At 40.5% G+C, this 22,992-nt stretch overlaps 1 protein-coding gene across 1 annotated transcript in view; it reads left to right on the forward strand.

Annotated features, from left to right (window-relative positions):
- Positions 1-22,992, forward strand: part of LOC121527842 (growth arrest-specific protein 7-like) — a 117,380-nt gene that overhangs the window by 40,484 nt on the left and 53,904 nt on the right. Inside the window, exon 2 of the mRNA XM_041814852.1 lies at positions 7,673-7,790. Coding sequence (XP_041670786.1) covers positions 7,673-7,790 — 118 coding nt within the window. The remainder of the gene's footprint in view (positions 1-7,672; positions 7,791-22,992) is intronic.

The raw sequence follows: 22,992 nt of genomic DNA on the forward strand, positions 1-22,992 counted from the left end.
GATGATTTCAAGCACAGAAAATGGAAATAAAATGTTTTCATGCCCAGGTTTTTTTGCACATGCTTCATGGCTTTCTGACTAAACGCTTCCCACTCCCATCTGCTCTGCTGCTTCTCGGAGATTTCCGTACTCAGCTCAGAGAAAAACAATCATTTTACTGGTTATGAATATGTGACCAAAACAACAGAGAGTCAGATGGAAGTGCAGACAAACCTCTGAGGAGATTTTATCAGCTCAGAAATGATTGAGCTCATCCTGGGTCAGACGTTTCAGCTGTCCCAGGACGATGATTGTTTAGCATGGTGTGATCAAATCTGACAGTGCCGTGTTATACGCTCTGTGACTTTGAGGGAATATCTTCAACTTCAGCACATCACACATCATTCTGATGTTAGAGATCAGAAGTTCAGCTCTCTTTGACTTCACGTGTCCTAATCACATGGAGGAGAACTACCTCCTGCTCTAGTGGGGGTGTAACGGTGCACAGAGGTCAGGGTTTGGGTCATACTTAGTCTGGGGTCACGGGTACGGAGTGCAGGCCTGGGGTAGGGTTGACACCATCAGGACTTCCACCAGCGACATTTAAAATGGGCTTGCTGCATTGTTGGCATCTGCTTAATGATGTAAAACTGTGAAGACACTGAAAATGATTTAACATGTTTTAGCAGCATTGGTAGATATTTATACCTCTGCACTGGTGATCGCTGAGGCTTCTTCAGTACGGCTGTATATGCAGGAGAAAAGATGGCGACCAGCAGAGCATCATGACTCACATAAGCCATGATCCTCTCAGTGTTTGTCCCTCCATGTTCTCCTGATGAGAGGAAATGAAGAGAAAAGTGTGAGAACAAAAGCAGCAGCAGAAACGTCAGCGATGACTCGTTTCCACGAGTGTGACGACGATACCACCCAGCTCGGTTTATGACAAACACGCATGAATGTTTTGGAGTTTTGGAGCTTTTATTAACAAATGAATTGGACTCATTCATTCATTCATTCAGTGACTCACTCAGTCAACCTGCTGGATTGGAAGTAAATGCATTTCCTCCTCATGGTGTTTGAGGCTGACGTCGCTGTTTCAGGACCAGTGCGTGTTCACTTAGTGAGACTTACATCTGCTCAAATGTCCACAATGCCTCAAGAATGAACTGATTAGATTTTGGAGGTCAAAGGTGAAGACCATTGGGTCTCATGGTCAGCCTGTGTAATAGTTCTGTAAATCACACTGCTCTGGAACAGAGGTTCTCACCTGGACCCACTGCTCTGTCCTTAAGGAAAACCCCAAATGTCTCACATTTTTCAATCATAATAAATCGTTTTTAATCAGAAATGGTGCAGTTTGGACTTGGAGCAAAATTTGTAATGGAACTGAGGGATGGAGACGTATCTTTCAAAATAAAAGCACATCATAGACTTTTTGCCTCAGATCAGGGACCTATTTTTGGGTCCCGAGTCCAGACCCAGTGTTGTCCTTTTTCTGTCTGGACTCATTGAGTCAGATCTATCTCTCAGCTCACTTTTCCCTCTATTAAATTGGATTAAGATGTTTTTCTGGACCCGTCAGCTGAATATGGATTATAATAAGTCTACTAAGATAATTTTGACAGAAGTTAAACAAATAGACCGAGTTTTTGTGGTGTTGAAGCTCCTTGTTTAGGTGAAGTTTCTGGACATGAATGATGGTGGATGCATCCTATAAACCCGCTATAGTGGAAGCAAAGTTTAAAGCTCTTCACAAAGCAGATCAATCTGCCTGTTTACATACTTTTTAAAGCACAGAGTTGAAGGTAAATGTGGAATAATAATGCTGTTATTGTTGCAGCAACATGTGTGACCTCTTGAAGGATGTCTGCAGGCTCATGTACTTTAGCTCTTAACTTCACTGTAACACAATCCATCATATTGACGTTTCTACTTTAGTCTCTTCTTCAGTAAACAAGCTGGTGGTCATGTGACTCCGTCAGTACCAGAAATAGATCAGATATGAAATCTGATCACAAAGAGGAGACCGACGTTTGTATAATCCACTTTAAATCGATCTGATATTGAAGCTATAACGGCCCAGAATCCTTCTGTTTATGAGAGCAGGAGTTTCTGCTCCATCATGCTGTGCCTCATTAATAACATCAGTATGATCCATCATAGATGTGCTGCAGAATCAGAAGGCATGCACAGCTGCAGACTGAAGACAGAGGATGTAGTTCCTTCATAGTCCTGTTGAAGGTGAAAAATAAAAAGCAGAGTTTAGCCTCTCAGGTTGAGTGTTTGCACCTTTCAGGTTGTACGTTGATGACACTGTTGTATTATGTTGAACTGCATTATTCTAAAGGAGGAGAAACAGTGGTCCTGTGGAAGACACAATTATATATTAACATGTGTTTTAAGAAAATATGATTTATTCACAGTCTCAGATTCCTACATAGAGTGTTCTAGTTATGTCTGGTGGTGGAAGAACAGTAGAAACTGTTGAACTCTGTGGTGATGAAAGCGGGCATCTCATACCTCAGCTGCCTTCAGATCAGCTGACAGATAAATTTAGCCATAGTAGCCAGTTTCAACCTATAGAGGGCAGTCACTACGCATATTTATAACACATTATGTAGAATTTTAATACTTGTGCTTAAATGTCCAGATTTGGACCTTATGTCCAATTTCCACATAAAGTGACCGCGTCGCGATCAGCTGGCGAATTGTACTGCGGAGCAAATCGCTCCCTCTCTAGTCTATTAGAGCAGTTCCACTGCCCACGCTCCAGTCCAGCAGTGGTGTGCCCCTGGTGCACCACTCTGCTCAACTTTGCTTGAGAAACGCTGCAGGTCTATTTTCAGCACCGGCCGCTGCCAAACTGTATCAGTTCGTGTCGATTAGAGAGCTCCGAACAGGAAGTCACAAGCATAGAATATCCCGGCCTTCAAAATACAACACAATGCACAAACTCCTAATCGCAAATCATCACGATATTAACATTATGTCTCATCCTGCAGCAAGAGCAAAGGTCACGAAGAGGTCAGCGGGTCACAGAGCTACAACGGTGCCATTGATGAGAAAAAGTTAACTTTTGAGGACACTTAGCCAAAGAATTTTACATAAAACCACAGATCCTTTAAGCGAACTTTAACCTTTTACCTTCCTAATGTTCTCACTCAATGGTGGAAGCAATTACATCATGGACTTATACAAGAAAGGATGATAAATTAACCCAAAAAAGTAAAATCGTCTCTGTGTGAACTCACAGTCCTACCGTGATCTCCTGCTGCGCCCCACAGCGCAACCCTCTAGACTTGCTTCCAGTGGACGAGGTAGCTCGCCTTTGGTCAAGGCCAACCCGTGGCGCTTCGATAAGTGGTGTAGTCATCCTATGTGGTCAACACTGTTAGACTAGCCCTGTAGAAACTGGTAATAATGAGCAATTACAATTATACTGGACAGTATTGTGATCTGCAGTTGTGATTGCAATTTAATCTAGTAGTGGACAGTAAACCGGAAACATTTCTGCCATGGTATGGATTTTTTCAACACCGTCATCACTAGTTTAAACGCCTGTGCTGTGTTATGGTGCACAGAAGGCATAAACCATGCTGCCGCTGGTGTAACAAAGTGATCTTCTTCTGCTAGGGCTGTCAGTCTTTATCTACAGTCCCAACTGAATTACATTTCTTAGTATTTGCAGATTTCAAATGATATCCAAGTATTTATGCACATGTATTATTATTTTAACAATATGTATGTACCTGTTCATACAAAACATTCAGTTCCTAGTGCCAGAATCATTAAGTAGTTACACATTTGTCCACTAGAGGGCCTTCCAACAATACCTTAAAGATTGTGATGAAGAAAAAACACAGCGAGCTGCAGCAGAGGTTTTCACTGATATTTAAGCACTGTTGGTCAACAATAAAAAATAAAAAATTAAACAAAACATTCACAACATGAAAGACATTAGAAAGCAGAAAACATTTCAAACAGTGTTGGTGATATTTTGTCTCTACATGTTGTTAGCCAAAAACACAAAGCCATCCACGTTTGGTAGATCATGAGCAGAGTGTGTTTTATTAACTATGACCCCAGCCGTGGAGCACAGGCCTGTCTGCTGGGATAGTAGAGGTTACTGGACGGGGGCAGTACTTGAAGAGTAACCCGCTGTCGTGGGCAGGGCGGTTTCGCTCGTACATTACTCTGCATCCTCCCGGTGCTTCCCTGTTGTTGCGCCTCCTCCCTTCTCAAATAGTAACTTAAGCTTTCAAATATTAAAGAGTTTTTAAATACTCAAATAATATTCAACGCCAGAAATTCATTCCAGTGTGACCACTATCTACTGGCAGATCTTTGAGACATTTCACATCTTAATACTAGATGTGCATTTATGTGCATGTCTAAATCTTATTTTCCCTCACCCTTCAGGTTTTCAGTAGGAGCATGTACAAAGCCTGTTGAAAATGTGTGTTTTACATAGATTATTCCAGTCTTTTACCAGTCTTTCATTTATTAAAAAAGTCTGAAATACCCACGTTTTGTTTTGCATTAAACTACAGAAGCTGATGTTTTAATGCATTATTTTGAGCAGAAATTCTCAGTTTGAATCTACACATGAATTTAAACCTGTACTGAGGGTGGGACTGAAAATTAAATCTTGTAATGTGGTCCAGTTTAAAGGAAATTGTATCAAATCAAAACTGATTGTCCTCAGTGGGTAGATCTAGCTGAACGCTGCAGAGGATCTTAAGTTTTAAAGGTTGGTGGCCACTGCTTTAACTTGGTAAACATTATTAATAGAACACTATAACCGATCTAGGATTGTTTCTGTGGTTTTCCTTCATGGCTTCTTCTCATTTCTTTGGGAAATTTCTGGATCAGTTCAGCCGGCGTGCTTCTCAAAGGAAGTTACATGAAGGACAAATATAAGAGCGACCGCTGAGACCATGAAAGAGAAAACATGGCCGCCGTGCTGTCAGAGAGGCTGTAATTACACTCAGTCATAACTCAGAGAGGGGGCCTATGAGAGAGGAGGCTGGTCTTCATCTCTTCTCCTCATCCTCCTCTTCCTCTTCCCTCTCAGCCCCATCCACCCACTACCTCACAATTACTCTGTTCTCTGAGGTAAAACTGTTTTTACCTCCAGACTCTTTATTCTTAAATCAATACAGCCTGATTACCCATAAAAACAAATGATTAGACCGTAGATTACTGATGCAGGTGAACCCCTCTCTGTTTGTGTTTAATGCTGAAGATCATTCCTGTTTCCAAACACAAACCTCGATCCAAACTCCTCTCCACAGCAGCCTGTCGTCACTCTTCACAGCCAGAAGAAGAAAATCCAGGCTGTCAGTGTGGTTTAGTCCTGATTTACCCAGAAACAACTGTTTGTTCTGATTCATGAGCATCAGCTCTCTCACAGCCTTCTCTGTGATCTGAAGGTCAATGAATCAATGTTTGAGCATTAGTGCAGCTTTTTCTATCGTCACAACACCTTTCATGCTTTTAACTGGTAAAATCCTGGAGCGGGGCGCCACTGTAGCTCAGTAGAGTGGGCGTCTGTTTAGGTTTACGTCTTTGAGCTACAGGTTGTAGTACTGATGATAATTTAATAATCCAGGATCAAGTCAGGAAATTGAAGTTTAGCTCCAGGACTTCACTTAAACCTGCAGCATGTTTCAACATAAATGCTCTGAATCATTGGTTAAAAATAGCATTGATGAGTTTGAGAGTTAAAAAGTCAAAATGATTAGTAAAAGGCTCATAATCTGAGATAAAAAGTCAAACTTATTAGTTCAAAAGGTCAAAACACAAACTTAGATGTTAAAATAATGCTTTTAAAAGGCAAATATATAAAAAGAAAGTCACAATCATGTTTTCAAGGCAAAAATATGACTAAAAATTTAAAATGGTGCACCTAAAAAGCTAAAATGTGAGATAAAAGTCAAAATAATAAGTTGAAAAGGTCAAAATCTGAGTTAAAAAGTGAATATAATAAATTGACAAAGTCAAAATGTGAGTTATAAAGTCTGAATTTTAAATTGAAAAAGCAGAAATTCTTAGATCAATGAAAATTATAGATTTAAAAAGCTCAAAATATGAGATTAAAGTGGAAATAATAAATGTAAAAGGTTAAAATGTGAAATAAAAGTCCAAATAACAGACTGAAGTCATAATTGTATGATGCAAAATTGAAAAACATGAAATGAAAACACAAATTAATTTCTTTTCCCATGTTTTTTTTTTTTTTTGCTAATCATTTTTATTCTTTTTTTCACATTTTTATGACTTCAGGATATTTGATATCATCATGGCTAAGTTTACATTTTTATACTGGAGGAAATCTGCAGACCTCATATTTTAGGGACAGTTATAATAAGAACAGGATATGATCTTGTGAGCCGGGTGTAACTGTGCCATGGGCCGAATTTGGCCCCCGGGCCTTGAGGTTGACACCTTGCTCTGCACAAGTACACTGCACACTGCTCTTCAGCATTTCTGCTTTGTCTGTAGATCCTAAAGGATTTTTGTATAGAGGCTCATTTATTCATTTTAAGCTAGCTGGTTCATAAGCGCACTTTTAGTCAGTATTAAAGCCCTTAAGGTCACATATTGTGAAAAATACACTTTTTCAGGCTTTTCAGTCCATCCGTCCTCCGTCTCTTTCTCCACCTTTCAGAAACTGTGTGCTGAAACAAGCTGTTCTCAGATTTTCCCCTCTTGGTGTCATGTGGGGAGTTAGCCCCGCCCCCAGGTTCAGTTGACCCTCCCCGCTTGGAAGAAAGTTTTGCCCTCCTCTACTGATCGAAGAATAAGGAGAGCCACATCCATTTCCAGAGAGGGGTGGAGTCAGGGGTGGAGTCAGACAGCTCATTAACATTTAAAGCCACAGACACAGAAACAGCTGGTCCTGAGCAGGGCTGAAACAGAGGAGTTTTTAGACACACAGAAATCAATACTGGAGTGTTTTTTCAGACTTCACAGGCTTGAGGACCTCCCCTTTAAAAAGCGTGTATTAAATTTTGTTTATATTTTTGGCTCTGTCGTACGTGCTTGGCTGTTATTTGAGATGTTTCCTCATAACTAGCTTCAGTATTTTGACACTAAGAAACAAAGTTGCTGAAGTAAATCATGCTCCCCTCACACCTGCTCCAGCTGTGTTTGCACATGAAGCCTGCAGAGACAGGGACCAGCTTCTCCACAGTTACTAAAAACTAACCTTTCTCTCTGGACGTGTTTGAATGAACTTAACTGCGGCTGAGCTGGAACCCGTTCTCTCTCTGCAGAGTCTCAAACACGCTTGGCTCCATGTGTTAAACAGCCCCGGCGTGTTGTTTCCCTTGTAATCAGCTGCAGATGTGCGGGCTCTTCAGCTGTACGGCGTGAGCTCACACGCTGACTCGGAGACGCTCTGCTGTTCCCCATGTGGACGCGCCACAGCTCGGCCTGGATGACGATGATGTCATCGGCTGCTGGTTGTGAAATATTTGAGGAAATGAGAACCTCTTTGAACCCGAGCGGAGTGCAGCATGTTTGTGCTGCATCTGCAGAGCAGCCCAATCCTCAGTGGATCTGTTTTAATCTGCAGAGAAGACTTCAGTGTCCTCAGACCTCAGAGGATGAATCTCTGTCCTCACTCTGAATGTTAATTTGTGGTTCTGACACTTATTTATGCTTTCTTTTCTTTCTGTCTCCACAGAGGACAGCCTCACTGAGTCAGCTCCCCATCGAGGACCTCAGAGACCCCCTCCCTCCTCAGTGGAGATGCTACATGTCTCCACAAGGGCGGCGATACTACGTCAACACGGTCAACAATGGTGAGAATCAAAGAAACGTAAAAATAAAATTTTGATAAGAACAAAGGTTACATCAGAAAAACAGTGCCAAGTGCAGATGCTTTCTCTAGAGAAAAGACAGTTAATTTTTTTTTTCAGTATAGTGTATTTTAAGCCTACAGTCATTTTGCCCCATTTTTATCTAAGATCCACTTAATTACGTGGAGCAACTTGATAAATTCTGCATTATCCCTTTAAAACCGAAGATCTGTGCTCAGTAACGGAGCGTATCTGTCAGTGTTTTCTGAGCAGTGTTGATGGTAACAGAGAGCGAGGTAGAGGGCGATGAAGAGCTGATGCTGCTGATAGAGAGATGTTTCTGTCGACACAGTCACTGTTCACTCTGAGTTTAATGTGTCGCCTGTTCTGTGGTCTGTTTTCTGTCCCTGACTGACCTCAGACTTAATCTGACTGATCGCTCTAACCTCTCGTCCACGCTGCTCCCTCCATCCTCTGTTCAGGAAGTAAATAAGTTAAAAAATGCAAGTTTGTCTGATGCAAGACTCCAAACATGGAACATTAAATGTATTCCTCTGACTAACAGTAAGAATATTTTAGGAGCTTTATTCTGGGCACAAACATGGTGGAGATTCAGGGAAAGAAGGTTTGCTGTACTGAAAACTGCTCCTGCATGGCTCGAAGATTTAAGTGAAAAAAATAATTGTTTTTGATCATTTCACAGCTTCAAAACAAAAACAGAGTCTTTATGGGTAACTGTAAGCAATGTCTGGCTTGTGTTTGGTCTCTCCATGTTTGTTGTGGGAACAAACTAATCCTTCCTACTGTTGGCAATGTCAGGGTTGTTCACGAGTGACATTTAGAAGCTTTTATTGTTCTGCCATCCTGCTCTTTTCTATTTTTTGTTCATTTTTATAAACCTAAATGAGACTTTGGAAGCAGTGTTAATTTTGTCAACTAAAACTCTGAATAAAAATGTTTGTCAACAGCCTTTATTTCCATGAGAAAGACTGGACTAAGACTAGCCAAAAATAGATCTTTGATGACTAAAACTTGACTTTAATGTAATTTAGTTTTGTCGGACATTCAAAATCTGTGATATTTCTCATATTTTAGGGCCAAAGTTACTGTTAAAATAAAGATTTTTAAAGGTCACATATTTGACCCCTTTAAGACGAGTTTATATCGTCTCAGAGGTCCTCAAAACACGCCTGTGAGGTTTGATGCTGAAAAAACACTCCAGTATTGGATTGTTGCATGTCTAAAAGCCCCTCTGTTTCAGCCCTGCTCCGAATGAGCTGTTTCTGTGTCTGTGGCTTTAAATGTTAATGAGCTGTCTGACTCCGCCCCTGTCAGGAAATGGATGTGGCTTAATGGCTGTGGCTCCTGGTGAGCATCAGGAGAGGAGGGCTGAACTTCCTTCCAAGCGGGGAGGAGGGCCAACTGAACCTGGGGGCGGGGCATGTGACCTCTTCAATCATTCTTCTGCAATAACCTGTCGGACAATTCATGAAATATTTGAATATTTGGGGAAGAAGGGTTCTGTTCTTCTCCCAAATATTTAAAACAACAAACATTATTAATCTCCCGGCATTCACCACGATAAAATTCTGATTTTGTTGCGTCCTCTTTTTTATTTTAAATCTAGTTTAGTGTTCACCAGGCAGATTGGACAGTAATGTTTATTTTAAAACTGTGACTATAAGCAGAATTCATACAGCTGTAGCTTTATACCAGCCTGTTCATGTGTAATATATGACAGAGTTACTTAAGCTTTGTTTTAGGCCATAAGAATAATAAATGAGCTAATTTAATTTCTGTGAAATATGATCATGCAGTGAAGAGGTAACCTTATTTTACTCTAGTATAATCTTGATTATCATTTATTAAGGGGTGGACACAGAATGATGACATTAGTGTCACACCTGCGTGCTGCGCTCTGAACCAGAGAAGGAGCTCTGCACACTCGGGCTGATTCAAACACTGGCATGAATGTCAATTATTGCTTAAAAGTCATTGTTATTTCTATCTGAAACAGTTTTAAATAATCCCAGAGGTCCAGACCTCGCGGACATCACTGCCTCCCTTTGTAAAAACAAAAAAAAACGTCTGTTGTATTAAAAAATTTAACTTTTGATTCTGTTATCCTGGCAGGTTTGGTCTCGTTTGTTAAAAACTTGGTTCAAAAGTGAAAGAGCTGAATAATATCCATTGCAACAGTTACAACAACAGGACTAGATCTGCTCTGCCTCACTCTCTGATACGGGCTCATGTGCTGACTGCAGCATGTCTGCTCTCTGTGGAGGCTGAAGATTATCTAAAAAGTTTGGAAACGTTGTACAGATTGTCCAGATAACTGTTCTTTACACCCTGATGGTTTAGAAAAACCCAAAGCAGTTCCTCAGTGCCAGTTAGAGTTCATTTTATGGATTTAACCTTTAGTTTCACTTTCACTTTCAGCTCTGCTGAAGCTGCAGGAGGGGGGTACTTAGATCTGCTATTCTTAACGATCTAAGATCGTCCTATCACACAGCCCTGATTCATCATGGTTTATGTAATGCAGTGCAGTCAGGATTTCAGTTTCATATGGATCTGTCTTAATCCCTTCTATCATTAAGTCTGTTCTTTCCCATACTTTAATTCTGTCAGACACATGCATCGGTACATTCCTCCTCTCTCTTTGCTGTGGTACTTTCTGTTTTAACATCTAATGAAGGCGATTGAGGCTTTGTGTTTATTTGATCCAGAGAGTGAGGGTTGGGTCCAGTTATTCAGACTTTATTCAAGGAAGTTAAAGTCTTAGAATAATAACTTTAGCCAGTTTTATGAGATGCATTATCAGGATTTTGTTCATTCAGATACAGAGTGGTAATCCTCAGCATACAGAGGTGGTCTGGGATGTCTTCATAAGGTTGGTTGTGTGGATGCAGAACGTACTGGTATGTATTAACTGTCCTATTAACAGACATGATCTGCTGTAGTCATGGCTTTATCTATGTCCATCCAGACTCGCTCAGAGGGGGGGCTCTTTTAGTCTCCGCTGGTGTGTCAGCTCATAAGAAGCTCTTCATTTGGTACCATTTCAGCTTTAAAACAACAACAGAAACGAGAACAAGGGAAACCATCTCTTGGACAGGAGCTAGCTTAGAAAACGGGCTCAAACACCACTCATAACTCTCGTAAGTTGTCGTCTTGGGTTGAGTTGTTATTTAATCTAAGCCCCCCACTAGATTTATATGCTAAATGATATATCAGCATGTCCTTTTAAAGCAGGTTTATGACAGCATGAGGGAGAAAAGCTGTTAAAGAGGCACTACTGGCCTCTTTTCTTTCGTATTAGCAGCAGCTTCACTGCACACAGCTTGTAGATACCAAAGCAGAGCTACAGAGATGTTTGGACTGTTAGAGTAAGAGGAGGGACAGATTAAAGCATCGTTACTGAACGTGTAAACGGGGACACCGACCTTTAATGGGACCACAATGAATGAGCATCATGCTGCAGTGAAGAGCACTAAGGACCATGAACTCATCAGGATTCCTGAGGGAGTAGATCCTGAGTAGGTAGGTAGTCCTCCTCCTGACCAGCTGTGTGGTTTCACATCTCTGAGTGTTTGATCGGAGCTGTTCACATCATGTTTGCCTCTGATCGCGGTCTGAGCGGTCACCTCCTGGCTGTGAGACGATCTAAAATAAGACGACTACTCCACCCGGCCTGGAGAGCGCGGGAGTCGCTCCTTTTTAAACTCCTTTTCTCCCCTATATTTAGATCTCTGAGGATGTTTAATGTGTTGAGGTCTAAGAGGAGCAAACAAACCAAAGCTCTGGGTGTTTTTGACAACCTTGAATCCTTCTGTATCCCCACTTTAACCTCAAAAACATTTCGCCTCCCTTCTAATCTTCACTTTAAAAGCTTATATTTACTCATCAAAAAGATCTGATTTCAGAGGTTTTGTAATTGGAGAAAAAAGGATTCCCACATATTTCCTCAGAGAGAAAAATGTTGCTTCTTTGTGCTCCTAAAATCAGAAATTGCGGCTCATAAATGAAGCAGAATTGTGGCCGTGTTGGTTTTGAGGGCACAGAGAAGCTGCAGGGTTTTTTTGGAAATTTTCTGATGTTGACGATGAGTGAAGTTAAAGTTCAGTCCTAAAACACAAAAACATTCATTGTGCTCCACGCCTCTGCTTCTGAAAATTCACAATCCCAGCATCTGGTTCAAACATCTGATAACATTTGGGGGTATTTTTAGTCTCCATGTTTGTTTTTCTTTTGTTTCGTTAAAGTTCACTTCGATGAGATATCGTCCTGCGCGTGTTTGTGTGTGCGTTTGTGTTTCAGTGTTGCCGTGGAAACAGAGCGGTGTGCGTTAGTGTGGGCAGGCCTGTGTGTCCTTGTGTTTTCCTTCCTGTGTAGATGGGTGCAGCTCTGCAGGTCGCTGTGGTTTAAACCAGACTCCCAACACTCCCAGTCTGACCAGTGGGTTTTCCTCCATGAACACATGAAAGTTGATGCTCAGTAAGCCCAACAGACCGGCTGTTTCTAGGGCTTTTACATGGAGTCTGGTTAATAATAAACTAACACGTGAGGAAATCAAATTAAATAAGTTTAAAATAAAGGTTAGCACAGTTCCAATCCTGCTTTCCTACAGCTCCATTCATGTGCTGTTACCTTTAAAGAAGTCATAATCCACTGAGTTTCTCCGGTAGCCACAGGCAGACCTAGGAGGGGGTTTACAGGGCTCTAGCCCCCAAGCTTAGTAAACAGCAGATTACTGTTTGGTGATAAGATGGATAATTACAAAAAGAAATAGAAAATAAAAACTAAATGAACATTTCAGGTCATAACTTTAAAAATTTATTCTTGAAATAGGGCCCTAAGAAATCCATATTTGCTGTTTGAATGTTTTGGAATTCCGTTTTTCAACCGTTCCACTAATTTTACCATTTAGAGTTTCTTTTTTATGTAAATGTTCACTAATTAAATAGAAACACCCTTTAATTCTTTGAAAATGGGAGCCGTTGTTTGGATAACCCTGATATAAAATAACTATAATCAGTGTAACAGTCACATATTTCCAACATTTTCAGACACATCCACGTGTATAATCACATCCTCACTGATGTTTATAATGGAAATGAAGAAATCCTCCTGTTCTCTTTAACACAGAGTGATAGTAACTTAATGAGAAGGTCACATTAAAGTGAAATGGTAAAAAGTAAACCTGTTACCTAAACTTTTCTTTACTCTCTCAGGCTGTAACAGTGCATGCAGTTTGATGCTGCACTGATCTACTCCTGACTGTAACGGTTCTCTCCTCGTCTTCCTCCATCCTCGCTGTCTGTCTGCCTCATATCATAGCGCTACGTTAACGCAGACACGTGTTGGCTCGTTAAGCAGCCAAAGGGAACTACAGTGTCTACGGGATGAATTATTGAGCTAGCTGTTACTCAAATGTAACACCATTTAGACTGCAGGACTTCGTAAAATCTTGAGTCCGTCCGACTCGAGTTTGAAGCTTCTGAGAGGTGAGCAGGTCTTCAGGTTGTGACTTCAGCTGTGTGTCTCGCACACTGACACACCTCTCTCTCTCCGTGACTCTCAGGTGTGGTGAGGTAAAATAACTCGAAGCACAGGTGAGTTTTCTTGAAGGTGCAGCATTATGTCCCACGGTACTGTCCCGTGTTGAGCTACGTGATGTTCACCGGTGTTTCGTGCAGCTGCTCTGACATGCTGTTATTGTTTAGGACGGGGCAGGGTGAGCGTTTGTGAAGTGAGGCACAGGTTGTGCCACACTTTAGTGTTTCCCCTGGAACACATTCCTGGATATATGTTCCTCTTTCTAAAAAGCGCAGCATTTCAGTCAAATTCATTCAATTTTCCGCGTTTTCCATGTCAGGATTCATTCATTACAAAGCCTGTAATTAATACGATTATTTTCCTATCATCTGACCGCACTAAATAAAACTTATTCTAACTTGATGAATAATAAAACACTTTAATATTCAGGAAATTTAACTATGATTTAGACAGGCCTACTTATGACTGCTATGCTACATTTTTACCAAGTTTCTTCTACTAAATGCTACAAGGCTAAATATTGCACACTGCACCTTTAAATGTATGTTAACCCTGGGGCACAGATGGCCTAGTTAATGGGTGTCAAACTCAAGGCCCGAGGGCCAAATCCGGCCCGTGGCACAGTTACACCCGTCCCACAAGATCATATCCTGTTCTTATTATAACTGTCCCTAAAATATGAGGTCTGCAGATTTCCTCCAGTATAAAAATGTAAACTTAGCCATGATGATATCAAATATCCTTAATTCATAAAAATGTGAAAAAAAAGAATAAAAATGATTAGAAAAAAGAAACGTGGGAAAAGAAATAAATTTGATTTTTCATTTCATATTTTCAATTTTGCATCGCACAGTTATGACTTCAATCTATTATTCAGACTTTTATTTCATGTTTTAACCTTTTACATTTATTATTTTCACTTTTTATTTCATATTTTGACTCTGTCAACTTATTATTTTCACTTTTTATCTCATATTTTGAGCTTTTTAATCTATATTTTTCATCGATCTAAGAATTTCTGCTTTTTCAATTTACAATTTGGGCTTTATAACTCACATTTTGACTTTGTCAATTTGTTATTTTCACTTTTTAATTCATATTTTGACCTTTCAATTTATAATTATGACTTTTATCTCATATTTTGACAGTTTAGGTGCATCACTTTAAATGCTTAGTCATATTTTTGCCTTAAAAACATGATTGTGACTTTCTTTTTTATATATTTGCCTTTTAAAAGCATTATTTTAACATTCAATTTTTTGTTTTGACCTTTTGAACTAATAAGTTTGACTTTTTATCTCAGATTTTGAGCCTTTCAACTAATTATTTTGACTTTTTAAATTTCAAAATCATTTATCATCAGTGCTAGTTCCTTTTCCCCATAATTTATTACTGGTGAAAATGAGGTAAACAGTTTGGTTAAATGTGGACCCTGTTAGGCCCTCGGGTTAGACCTTAATCCAGAATCCGGCCCCTTCTGTGACTGAGTGTTAAACACTGTCTGGGATTCTTTTCAAGCTTTGCACAAACGTCCACCTCAACTCATAAGCTGAAAACATTTTGTAGTCCCCCCCCCCCCCGTTCTCTCTGCCCAGACGTCATACAGCTCGCTCAGACGGTGGGCCTGTGGGTCTGATTGTTGACAACAGCATTCAGTTTCTTCCACAGAAATATGCTCTCATAGTTTAACTTCATCTCTAAACAAATGCAGCATTCATTTTGGTTTTTATTCTAAGTAAAGAAAGCTGTCCTTCTTCCTCCTTTGACTTGTCGGCTGGTTTGTTTATATTGTGTTGCTATGACGATGAGGCTCAGCTGTCAGTCAGAGTCCAGCACACCCACAGTTTCCTGAACAGCCTCACACTCTCTTCTGCTTTTGCTGCTTTTGTTGTTCAAGCGTAGCTCTGTGCTGCTTTATCTGTCTCTGTGTTTCCTCTGTGTGACGGGTGAGAAATCTGACAGGAGGCCGTGAATGCATCATGAACCAGTGTCATATGGTTATGAATTAAATATAACAGAGTCACAGATAAGTAGGCCAAACCTGCTCGTCTCTGTTCACTATCAGGAGTCATTCATTCAGAGACTGACGTTTATGTCAAATTAACACAACTTTAAAGCTTTAAACGACATTTTTATGTGCCATAAAAGAGTTAATCCTCCTGGAGTTTGAATCATTTCTATAAAGAAACATTAAAATCATGGGTTCAGTTCATTCAGACCCATGAAAAAGCCAGATTCATGCTCCACAGATGGTGAAGAGGGTAATTTAACATGTTTTTGTGTCATTGTGAAGGCAGTCAGAGACTTTAGCTTGTTGGTGAAAAGACGTCTGATGAGGATCTTTATCTGCAGGTTTGAATGTGACGGCTGTTCGCTCTGATTCCTCACCTGTTTGAGGGAAATAATCAGTAATCAACATTTAGAGAGCGACTGAGCCTCATCCACTCAGGTGTTCCACAGTGGAGAAAATAGGAGGAATATAATATATACAACCTGTAATCACCCGGAAGAAATGATCTAAACCAGGGGCGTCCTAACTTTTTTAGCTGAGGCCATCACACAGCTAACACACACCCAGTCATGCTTACATGTATTTCCTTTACTTCTTTGTCCTGTGTATTTTAGTTATTTTCTGAAGACCTTGCCCTAGTTGTAATTATCTCAATAAAAACCTTGTTGATATCTCCTGATGGGTTTCTGGTTTGGGGATCTCAGAATTTCATCTCTGCTTTTTGCAGACGATGTGGCTCTGTTTGCTTCCTCAGCTGGGGACCTCCAGTGGGCATTGGGACGGTTCGCGGCTGTGTGCAAAGCGGTCAGGATGAGGGTTAGTACCTCAAAATCAGAGACCATGGTAAAAGGGAGTTGGGGTTGACAGGCAGATGGGCGCAGCATCAGCAGTTTTACAGGCGTTGTTCTGGCTGAGCAGAGAGGCAAAGCTCTCAGTTTACCAGCCGATCTACCTCCCAACCCCCCAGGGTGTCTGGGCTCAGCCTTAGAGATAGGGTAAAGAAGTCAGACACATGGAAGGAACTAGGAGTAGAGCTGCTCTTCCTTTGCAATAAAAGGAGCCAGCTGAGGTGGTTCTGGCATCTGATCAGGATTAGGGCCGAACGATGTGGGAAAGTAATCAAATTGCAGTATCTTTGCCCAATATTGTGATTGCGACTGCGAAATATGCGATTATTTCTCAAGTTTCTCATCTCATGCATTTTCCAACAAAAACAAGCAATAATTCATTTTATATTATGATCAACAGAATGTTAGATTGAACCAGGACCGAATAATTTTGAAAAAATATCTTATTGTGATGATTTTGGCTCATTTTGCAAATTAGATATGAACTGTTGTATTAAAAGGATTGACATTTTTTATATAATTCTCATATTTATTAAGAAAAACATACAAAAATCAAGAAAATTGATTTTTTTGTGCCCTATTCTAAAAAATATGGCACTGCAATGATTGCATGATATGTAATGCATAACATCTCTTCTGCAAAAAAAGGTCTAAAATGGTATTTTAAGACAGATTTTCAGGTTAAAGAAATATTGCACCTTCTGTGATTTGAAAATTGCAGCAGGCCATATTGCGATTTAATCTAATTTGCAATTGCCCAGCCCTAATCAGGATGCCTCCTGGTTGTGGGGGTATTCAGGGCACGTCCGTCTGGGAGGAGACCCTGGGGAAGATCCAGAATGCGCTGTAGGGTTTACATATCTTGTCTGGTCTGGGGCACCTCAGGATCCCCCAGAAAGAGTTGAAAAGTGATGCTGGGAAAGGGGACGTCTGGGTGGACTTGCTTAACCTGCTACCCCACAACCAAGACCCGGAAAAGTGAAGGAAGATGATGCATGGATGGAGGGATGGATGATGGATGATGGATGATTGATGGATGAATGATAATGGATGCATGGTTGTTGGATAAATGATGGATGGATTGATGATGGATGGATGGATGATGGATGGATGGATGATGGATGATGGATGGATTGATGATGGATGATAATAATGATGGATTGATGATGGATGGATAATGATGATGATGGATGATGGATGGATGGATGATGGATTGATTGATGATGGATGGATGGATGCATTATGGATGATGGATGATAGATGATGGATGATGGATGATGCATGGATGGATGGATGATGATGGATGGATGATGGATTGATTGATGATGGATAGGTGGATGCATTATGGATGATGGATGATGGATGATAGATGATGGATGATGGATGAATGATGGACGGATGATGATAAATAGATGATGGATGGATGGACGGATGATGATGGATGGATGATGGATGATATATAACCCCTTATAATTTCCTATCATTCATCATGGATATTATCTTTATGCTTTTGTCTCATAATTATAAGGGGTTATATATTCATACTGGGAATACCTTTAGCCTTGTACCTTAGAGCTGGTGTGGCTTCAGACCTCAGATCACATGATTTTTTTAAATGACCCTCACCTGTGTCAGTGTTTTGTTCACACCCTGATGAAGACCCCATGTGGTCGAAACCGGTCGGCTTTCCAAGTGATTTTTAATTTTTATTAGATATGCCCTGAAATAATAAAGTCTTTTTACCTAAATCCTTGACTCAAGTGAGTGTGCCTGAAGATTGCCCTGGTGGCCTCTCCCTTTTTTCAACTCTGATTTATTGATTGATGGGTAGAAAATTGATTTACCCTGCTGAAAAAAGGACATTGTTTTATTTTACATAATCCTGTCAAACTCAATCAAATCAGATCTATAATAACTGCAGCCTTTTCTTTCTCTGAAGTTTAGACTTTTGTTGTGTGAATCATCTATTTTTACGCTGATTGACGTCCTCATTATTTGATGTTTCATATGTTAGGAAGCGGGAGGATAACGTGGGTGGTCACAAAGTTGCCATGGGAGATTTTTGCGTGTTCTGTTTATGCAGATCCAAAATGAAAATGATAAAAACTGCATTACTGATTCCACAGAGCCAGAAAGTATGACTTCTTTATATATCTTTACACTGCTTGTCTGATGATGGAGTCATTACATTTGATCACTTACACTTCAGACATGATGAGAATGTGCAGGAGGCAGGAGAAATAATCCAATGTAGATTGTGTTTTTCTTCTGCAGATTAATGCTGCCTTATGAACTCCTGACTTCATGTGGAAAAGTCGAGCCTCAAAGGTTTCAGGAAACTTAAAATCAGGATGGCACAAATACTACAGGAAGAGACCAATCCTATGGGCTCTAGCAGTGAACATGGTAGTACTGGGCGATCAACTGAAAAATAATCAAACCCAGGAGTTTGCATGTTCTCACTGTGCATGCGTGGGTACTCCAGCTTCCTCCCACCACCAGACATGCTCAGTAGGTTAAGTGGTGACTCTAAATTGGCCGTAGGTGTGGTTGTGAGTGTGTCTGGTTGTCTGTCTCTATATGTCAGCCCTGTGATTGACTGGTGACCAGTCCAGGGTGTACCCCGCCTCTCACCCAATGACAGCTGGGATAGGCTCCAGCCCCCCACGACCCCCTACGCGGTAAGCACTGTAGAAAATGTACGGATAATCAAAACTGACATTTAAAGCCGATAACTGACGTAAACCTACCGTGTCAGTTATTTTGTTTTTTCCCCTTCTAATTCTTTCTATAAATGAACCATAGAAGCACGCTACATGAGAGGCAGTCACATGACACCATCCCACCTGGCGCTCTGGAGGAAACCTCAGACTGCGCGGTGGGGGGCTCGCTGTGAGCGTTTCTCTCTCTCTCTCTTTCTACTCATCAGCTCTATTTGGTGTCACACATTAGTAAATGAACTCTAAATAGATCTATTTTTAGATATCGGTGCCTTCTGTGATATTTACAGCACAGACCAATTCATGTGTGGAATAATCATTCATTAATCATCATCGAGGAAAAAGATTCAATTAATCGTGATTTTGATTTTTGCCATAGTTGCCCAGCCCTAGAACATCCCAGAGAATAATAATATCCCAGAGAAGGCAACAAAGGAGAAATAAAATGGTATTTGTTTTAAAAAAGATCTGTTATCAGATAAAATCTGCCACACACATGAATCTGCAATGCCCCCCCCCCACATTAAACATGGCAGACCAGTAGTTGGCAGTGTGACTTTGTAATGAAACAGCTCGTGCACGCTCACATCCTCTTCCTTCTACAGAGTTCTGAGGTGCAAACATTGCCATGTGAGAAAAAGTCTCTGATTTCAGAAGACATACATGTTTGCAGTTTGCACAACAACGGAGACGGTGATGTTTCATAAACTGCATTCTGCAACCAGTTTCTCTAAATGTTTCCATTTTCATTATTTCCAGTTCATGGTAAAATTACAGCCAAAGGGAAATAGAAGGTTCCTGTTTCCAACACCTTGTTCTAACATCTTTGGCAGAAGATTTACAGAACTCATCTGTGGACATGTGCTGCAGTCTGTACAAGCTGGTTTAATGTTTTTATTGCTGCTGTTACACCATCTAGTTGAGTGTTGGCTTTTAATTCATAGTTCAGCTATTGGTTGTGGATCTTTCTGGCAGTTTCTGAGAGGAGAAAACCAGTAAAAGAATTTTAAAGCAGGCGATCTACAACCATTAAAGTTATAAAAAAATCAGGATTTAAACATCGGTTAAAGTTATCAGAGCCAAAGTAAAGAAATCCTAATCCTCTGCCTCCAACAACCAGTCCGAACAGCCCTTTATGAACGTACCATCGTTTAGAGTTTCTTTATAAAACCCTGCTGCTCTGGCTTGGTGAATACAGTTAAACCTAAATGTAGTACCTTTGACTGTCGGCCTCGATGGAGGGGGAGAGGAGGACCCCGTCCTGTCTGCTGCTGTCGTAGCATCAATAACAGTTATCCTCAAACTCCAGACAGACTCTAACCTCTTTATCCGCTCAGATGGGCTGAAAAAACTTTTCAGTAGGTCCCATCAGTTCAAAAATAATCCAGTGTTGAAGTCAGCAGACTTTCTCCCAGAAATTGTTGAAATTACAAATGTTTATTGCGTTTATGTGCATTGGAACAACACAAAAAATCAGAAGAAAAAGCCAAAATTGACAAAATTTTATGCAAAACTCAAAAAATGGGCCGGACAAAATTATTGTCCCCCTCAACTTAATATTTGGTTGCACACCCTTGGGAAAAAAAACCTGAAACCAATCACTTCCTATAACCATCAACAAGCTTCTTACACCTCTCAACTGGAATTTTGGACCACTCTTCTTTTCCAAACTGCTCCAGGTCTCTCAGATTTGAAGGGTTCCTTCTTGCAACAGCAGTTTTGAGATCTCTCCATAGGTGTTCAATGGGATTTAGATCCAGACTCATTGCTGGCCACTTCAGAACTCTCCAGCTTTGTCTCCAACCATTTCTTGGTGCTTTTTGAGGTCGTTGTCCTACTGGAGCACCCATGACCTCTGACCCAGACTCACCTTTTGACACTAGCCCCTACATTGTGGCCCAAAATCTTTTGATAGTCTCAGATTTCATGATTCCTTGCACACAGTCAAGGCAACCAGTGCCAGAGGCAGCAAAACAAGCCAAAACATCCTTGAAGCTCCACCATGTTTGACTGTAGGTACTGTGTTCTGTTCTTTGTAGGCCTCATTCTGTTTTCTGTAAACAGTAGAATGACGTGCTTTTCCAAAAAGCTCTACCTTAGTCTCATCTGTCCACAAAATGTTCTCCCAGAAGGATTGAGGCTTACTCAGGTACATTTTTGCAAACTCCAGTCTGGCTTTTTTATGTCTCTCTGTCAGCAGTGGGGTTCTCCTGGGTCTCCTGCCATAGCGCTTCATCTCATTCAGATGACCACGTATGGTCCCAGCTGACACTTTTGCACCCTGAGTCTGCAGGACAGCCTGAATTTGTGTGGAAGTTGACTGAGGATGTTTATCCACCATTCCAACTATCCTGTGTTGCATTTTTTTGTCAGTTTTTCTCTTCCGTCCACGTCCAGGGAGATTAGCCACAGCTCCATGGTTATAAACTTCTTGATTATATTACACACAGTGGACAAAGGAATATCAAGATCTCTGGAGATGGTCTTTAACCTTGAGATTGTTCATATTTTCCCACAATTTGCTTCTTAAGTCCTCAGACAATTCTGGGCTCTTCTTTCTCTCCTCCATGCTTGGTGTGACACACACAGACACACAACACAAAGGTTGAGTCAACTTTTAGACATTCTAACTGGCTTCAGGTGTGATTTCTAGATTGCCAGCACCTGTTACTGCCACAGGTGAGTTTAAATGAGCATCACATGCTGGAAATAAAATGATTTACCCACAGTTTTAAAAGGGGACAGTCATTTTGTCTGGCCCCGGAGTTTTGTGTGAAATTGTGTCAATTTTGTCTTTTTTCTTCTGATTTTTTGTGTTGTTCCAATGAACATGAAGGAAATAAACATGTGAATACCAAAACATTTTTAACTGCAACAATTTCTGGGAGAAGTTGTGTGTTTTCTGGACAAATTTTAGGGGTACGAATACTTTCGTCCATGACTGTGGGTGTTATGATGATGAGTTCAAAGTCAGCTGGGAAATTTGAAGATTAGAGGAAAGTATAAATATGTCAGTATATCATTTTATGTCTTTGGTGAAATGCTCTTGGGTATTCTAGTTTTGTCTTTGGCTCCTTTTGTTGGCATATTAGTTTAATTTACGGCTGTATTTTCACATTAGGATCCAGGATTAGGTTTAGAGCAGGAGTATCATGTTCACTTTGCTCACTGCCATAACAGGAAGTTCTGTTTAATTGCCTCTTCCCTCACATGCCGCAGGTATGTAAAAATAAATAAAGTTAATAATCTACAAACTATGTTATGTAATTCAAAAGAAAAACCTACTTCCCTGTATTTCATCTGATTATAAAGTACTCTTTTACACTGATAATTGAATAAGGGTTAATGTATTTGTTTTTGACAGATTTTAGGGATATTAATTATTTAAAAGATGTGAATTACAACTCAATAAGCAAAAATACACATGAATCAAGGACTGCCCATGTCTCTAGCGGAGGGTTAATGGCATGTTAGAATGATGTGATGTTGATTATTGAGCTAAATTTGATATTTGAGTGAGGGTTTTGGCTCTTACTCTAGTAAAGTGGTGATTATCTGCATATAAAATGTCATACAGATCATCAAATGGACACAGTAACAAACATTATCCCCCTTCTAACTACATTATGTTCTGTTTGTCTGCATTAACATCTTCTATTTCCCTCTTTATTGATTTGTTTACGGCGAGATAACTCAGAGAAAATGGAGGCATTCAGGGACACTCCGTAAAGACTTTTACATCGAACAGAAATAGCCGAGCGTCTCTCCGTCATTCTGCAGCCATCTCTCCATGCGTGTCATCCGAGCTGATGGTTTGGCTCACTTCTCTCCTCCGTTACGGCGAGCCAAACGGAGCAGAGCGAGCCAAACGAAGCCAAATGAAATAAAAGCTGTACATGTCCGTGCCTCGTCTCTCTGCGCTGACAGTGAAGAGCTAATCGAGCTCAGTGCTGAGCCGAGGAAATCAAATCAGAACCAGGCCTTTATTAATGTCTGTCATCAGATTGTTTCCCAACATCTGCAGCAGCTGGAGTCAAACCAGGACGACAGAGGAAGAGATTCAGCGAGCT

The sequence above is a fragment of the Cheilinus undulatus genome, linkage group 20 (genome assembly GCF_018320785.1).
Source record: "Cheilinus undulatus linkage group 20, ASM1832078v1, whole genome shotgun sequence".
Classification (NCBI taxonomy): domain Eukaryota; kingdom Metazoa; phylum Chordata; class Actinopteri; order Labriformes; family Labridae; genus Cheilinus; species Cheilinus undulatus.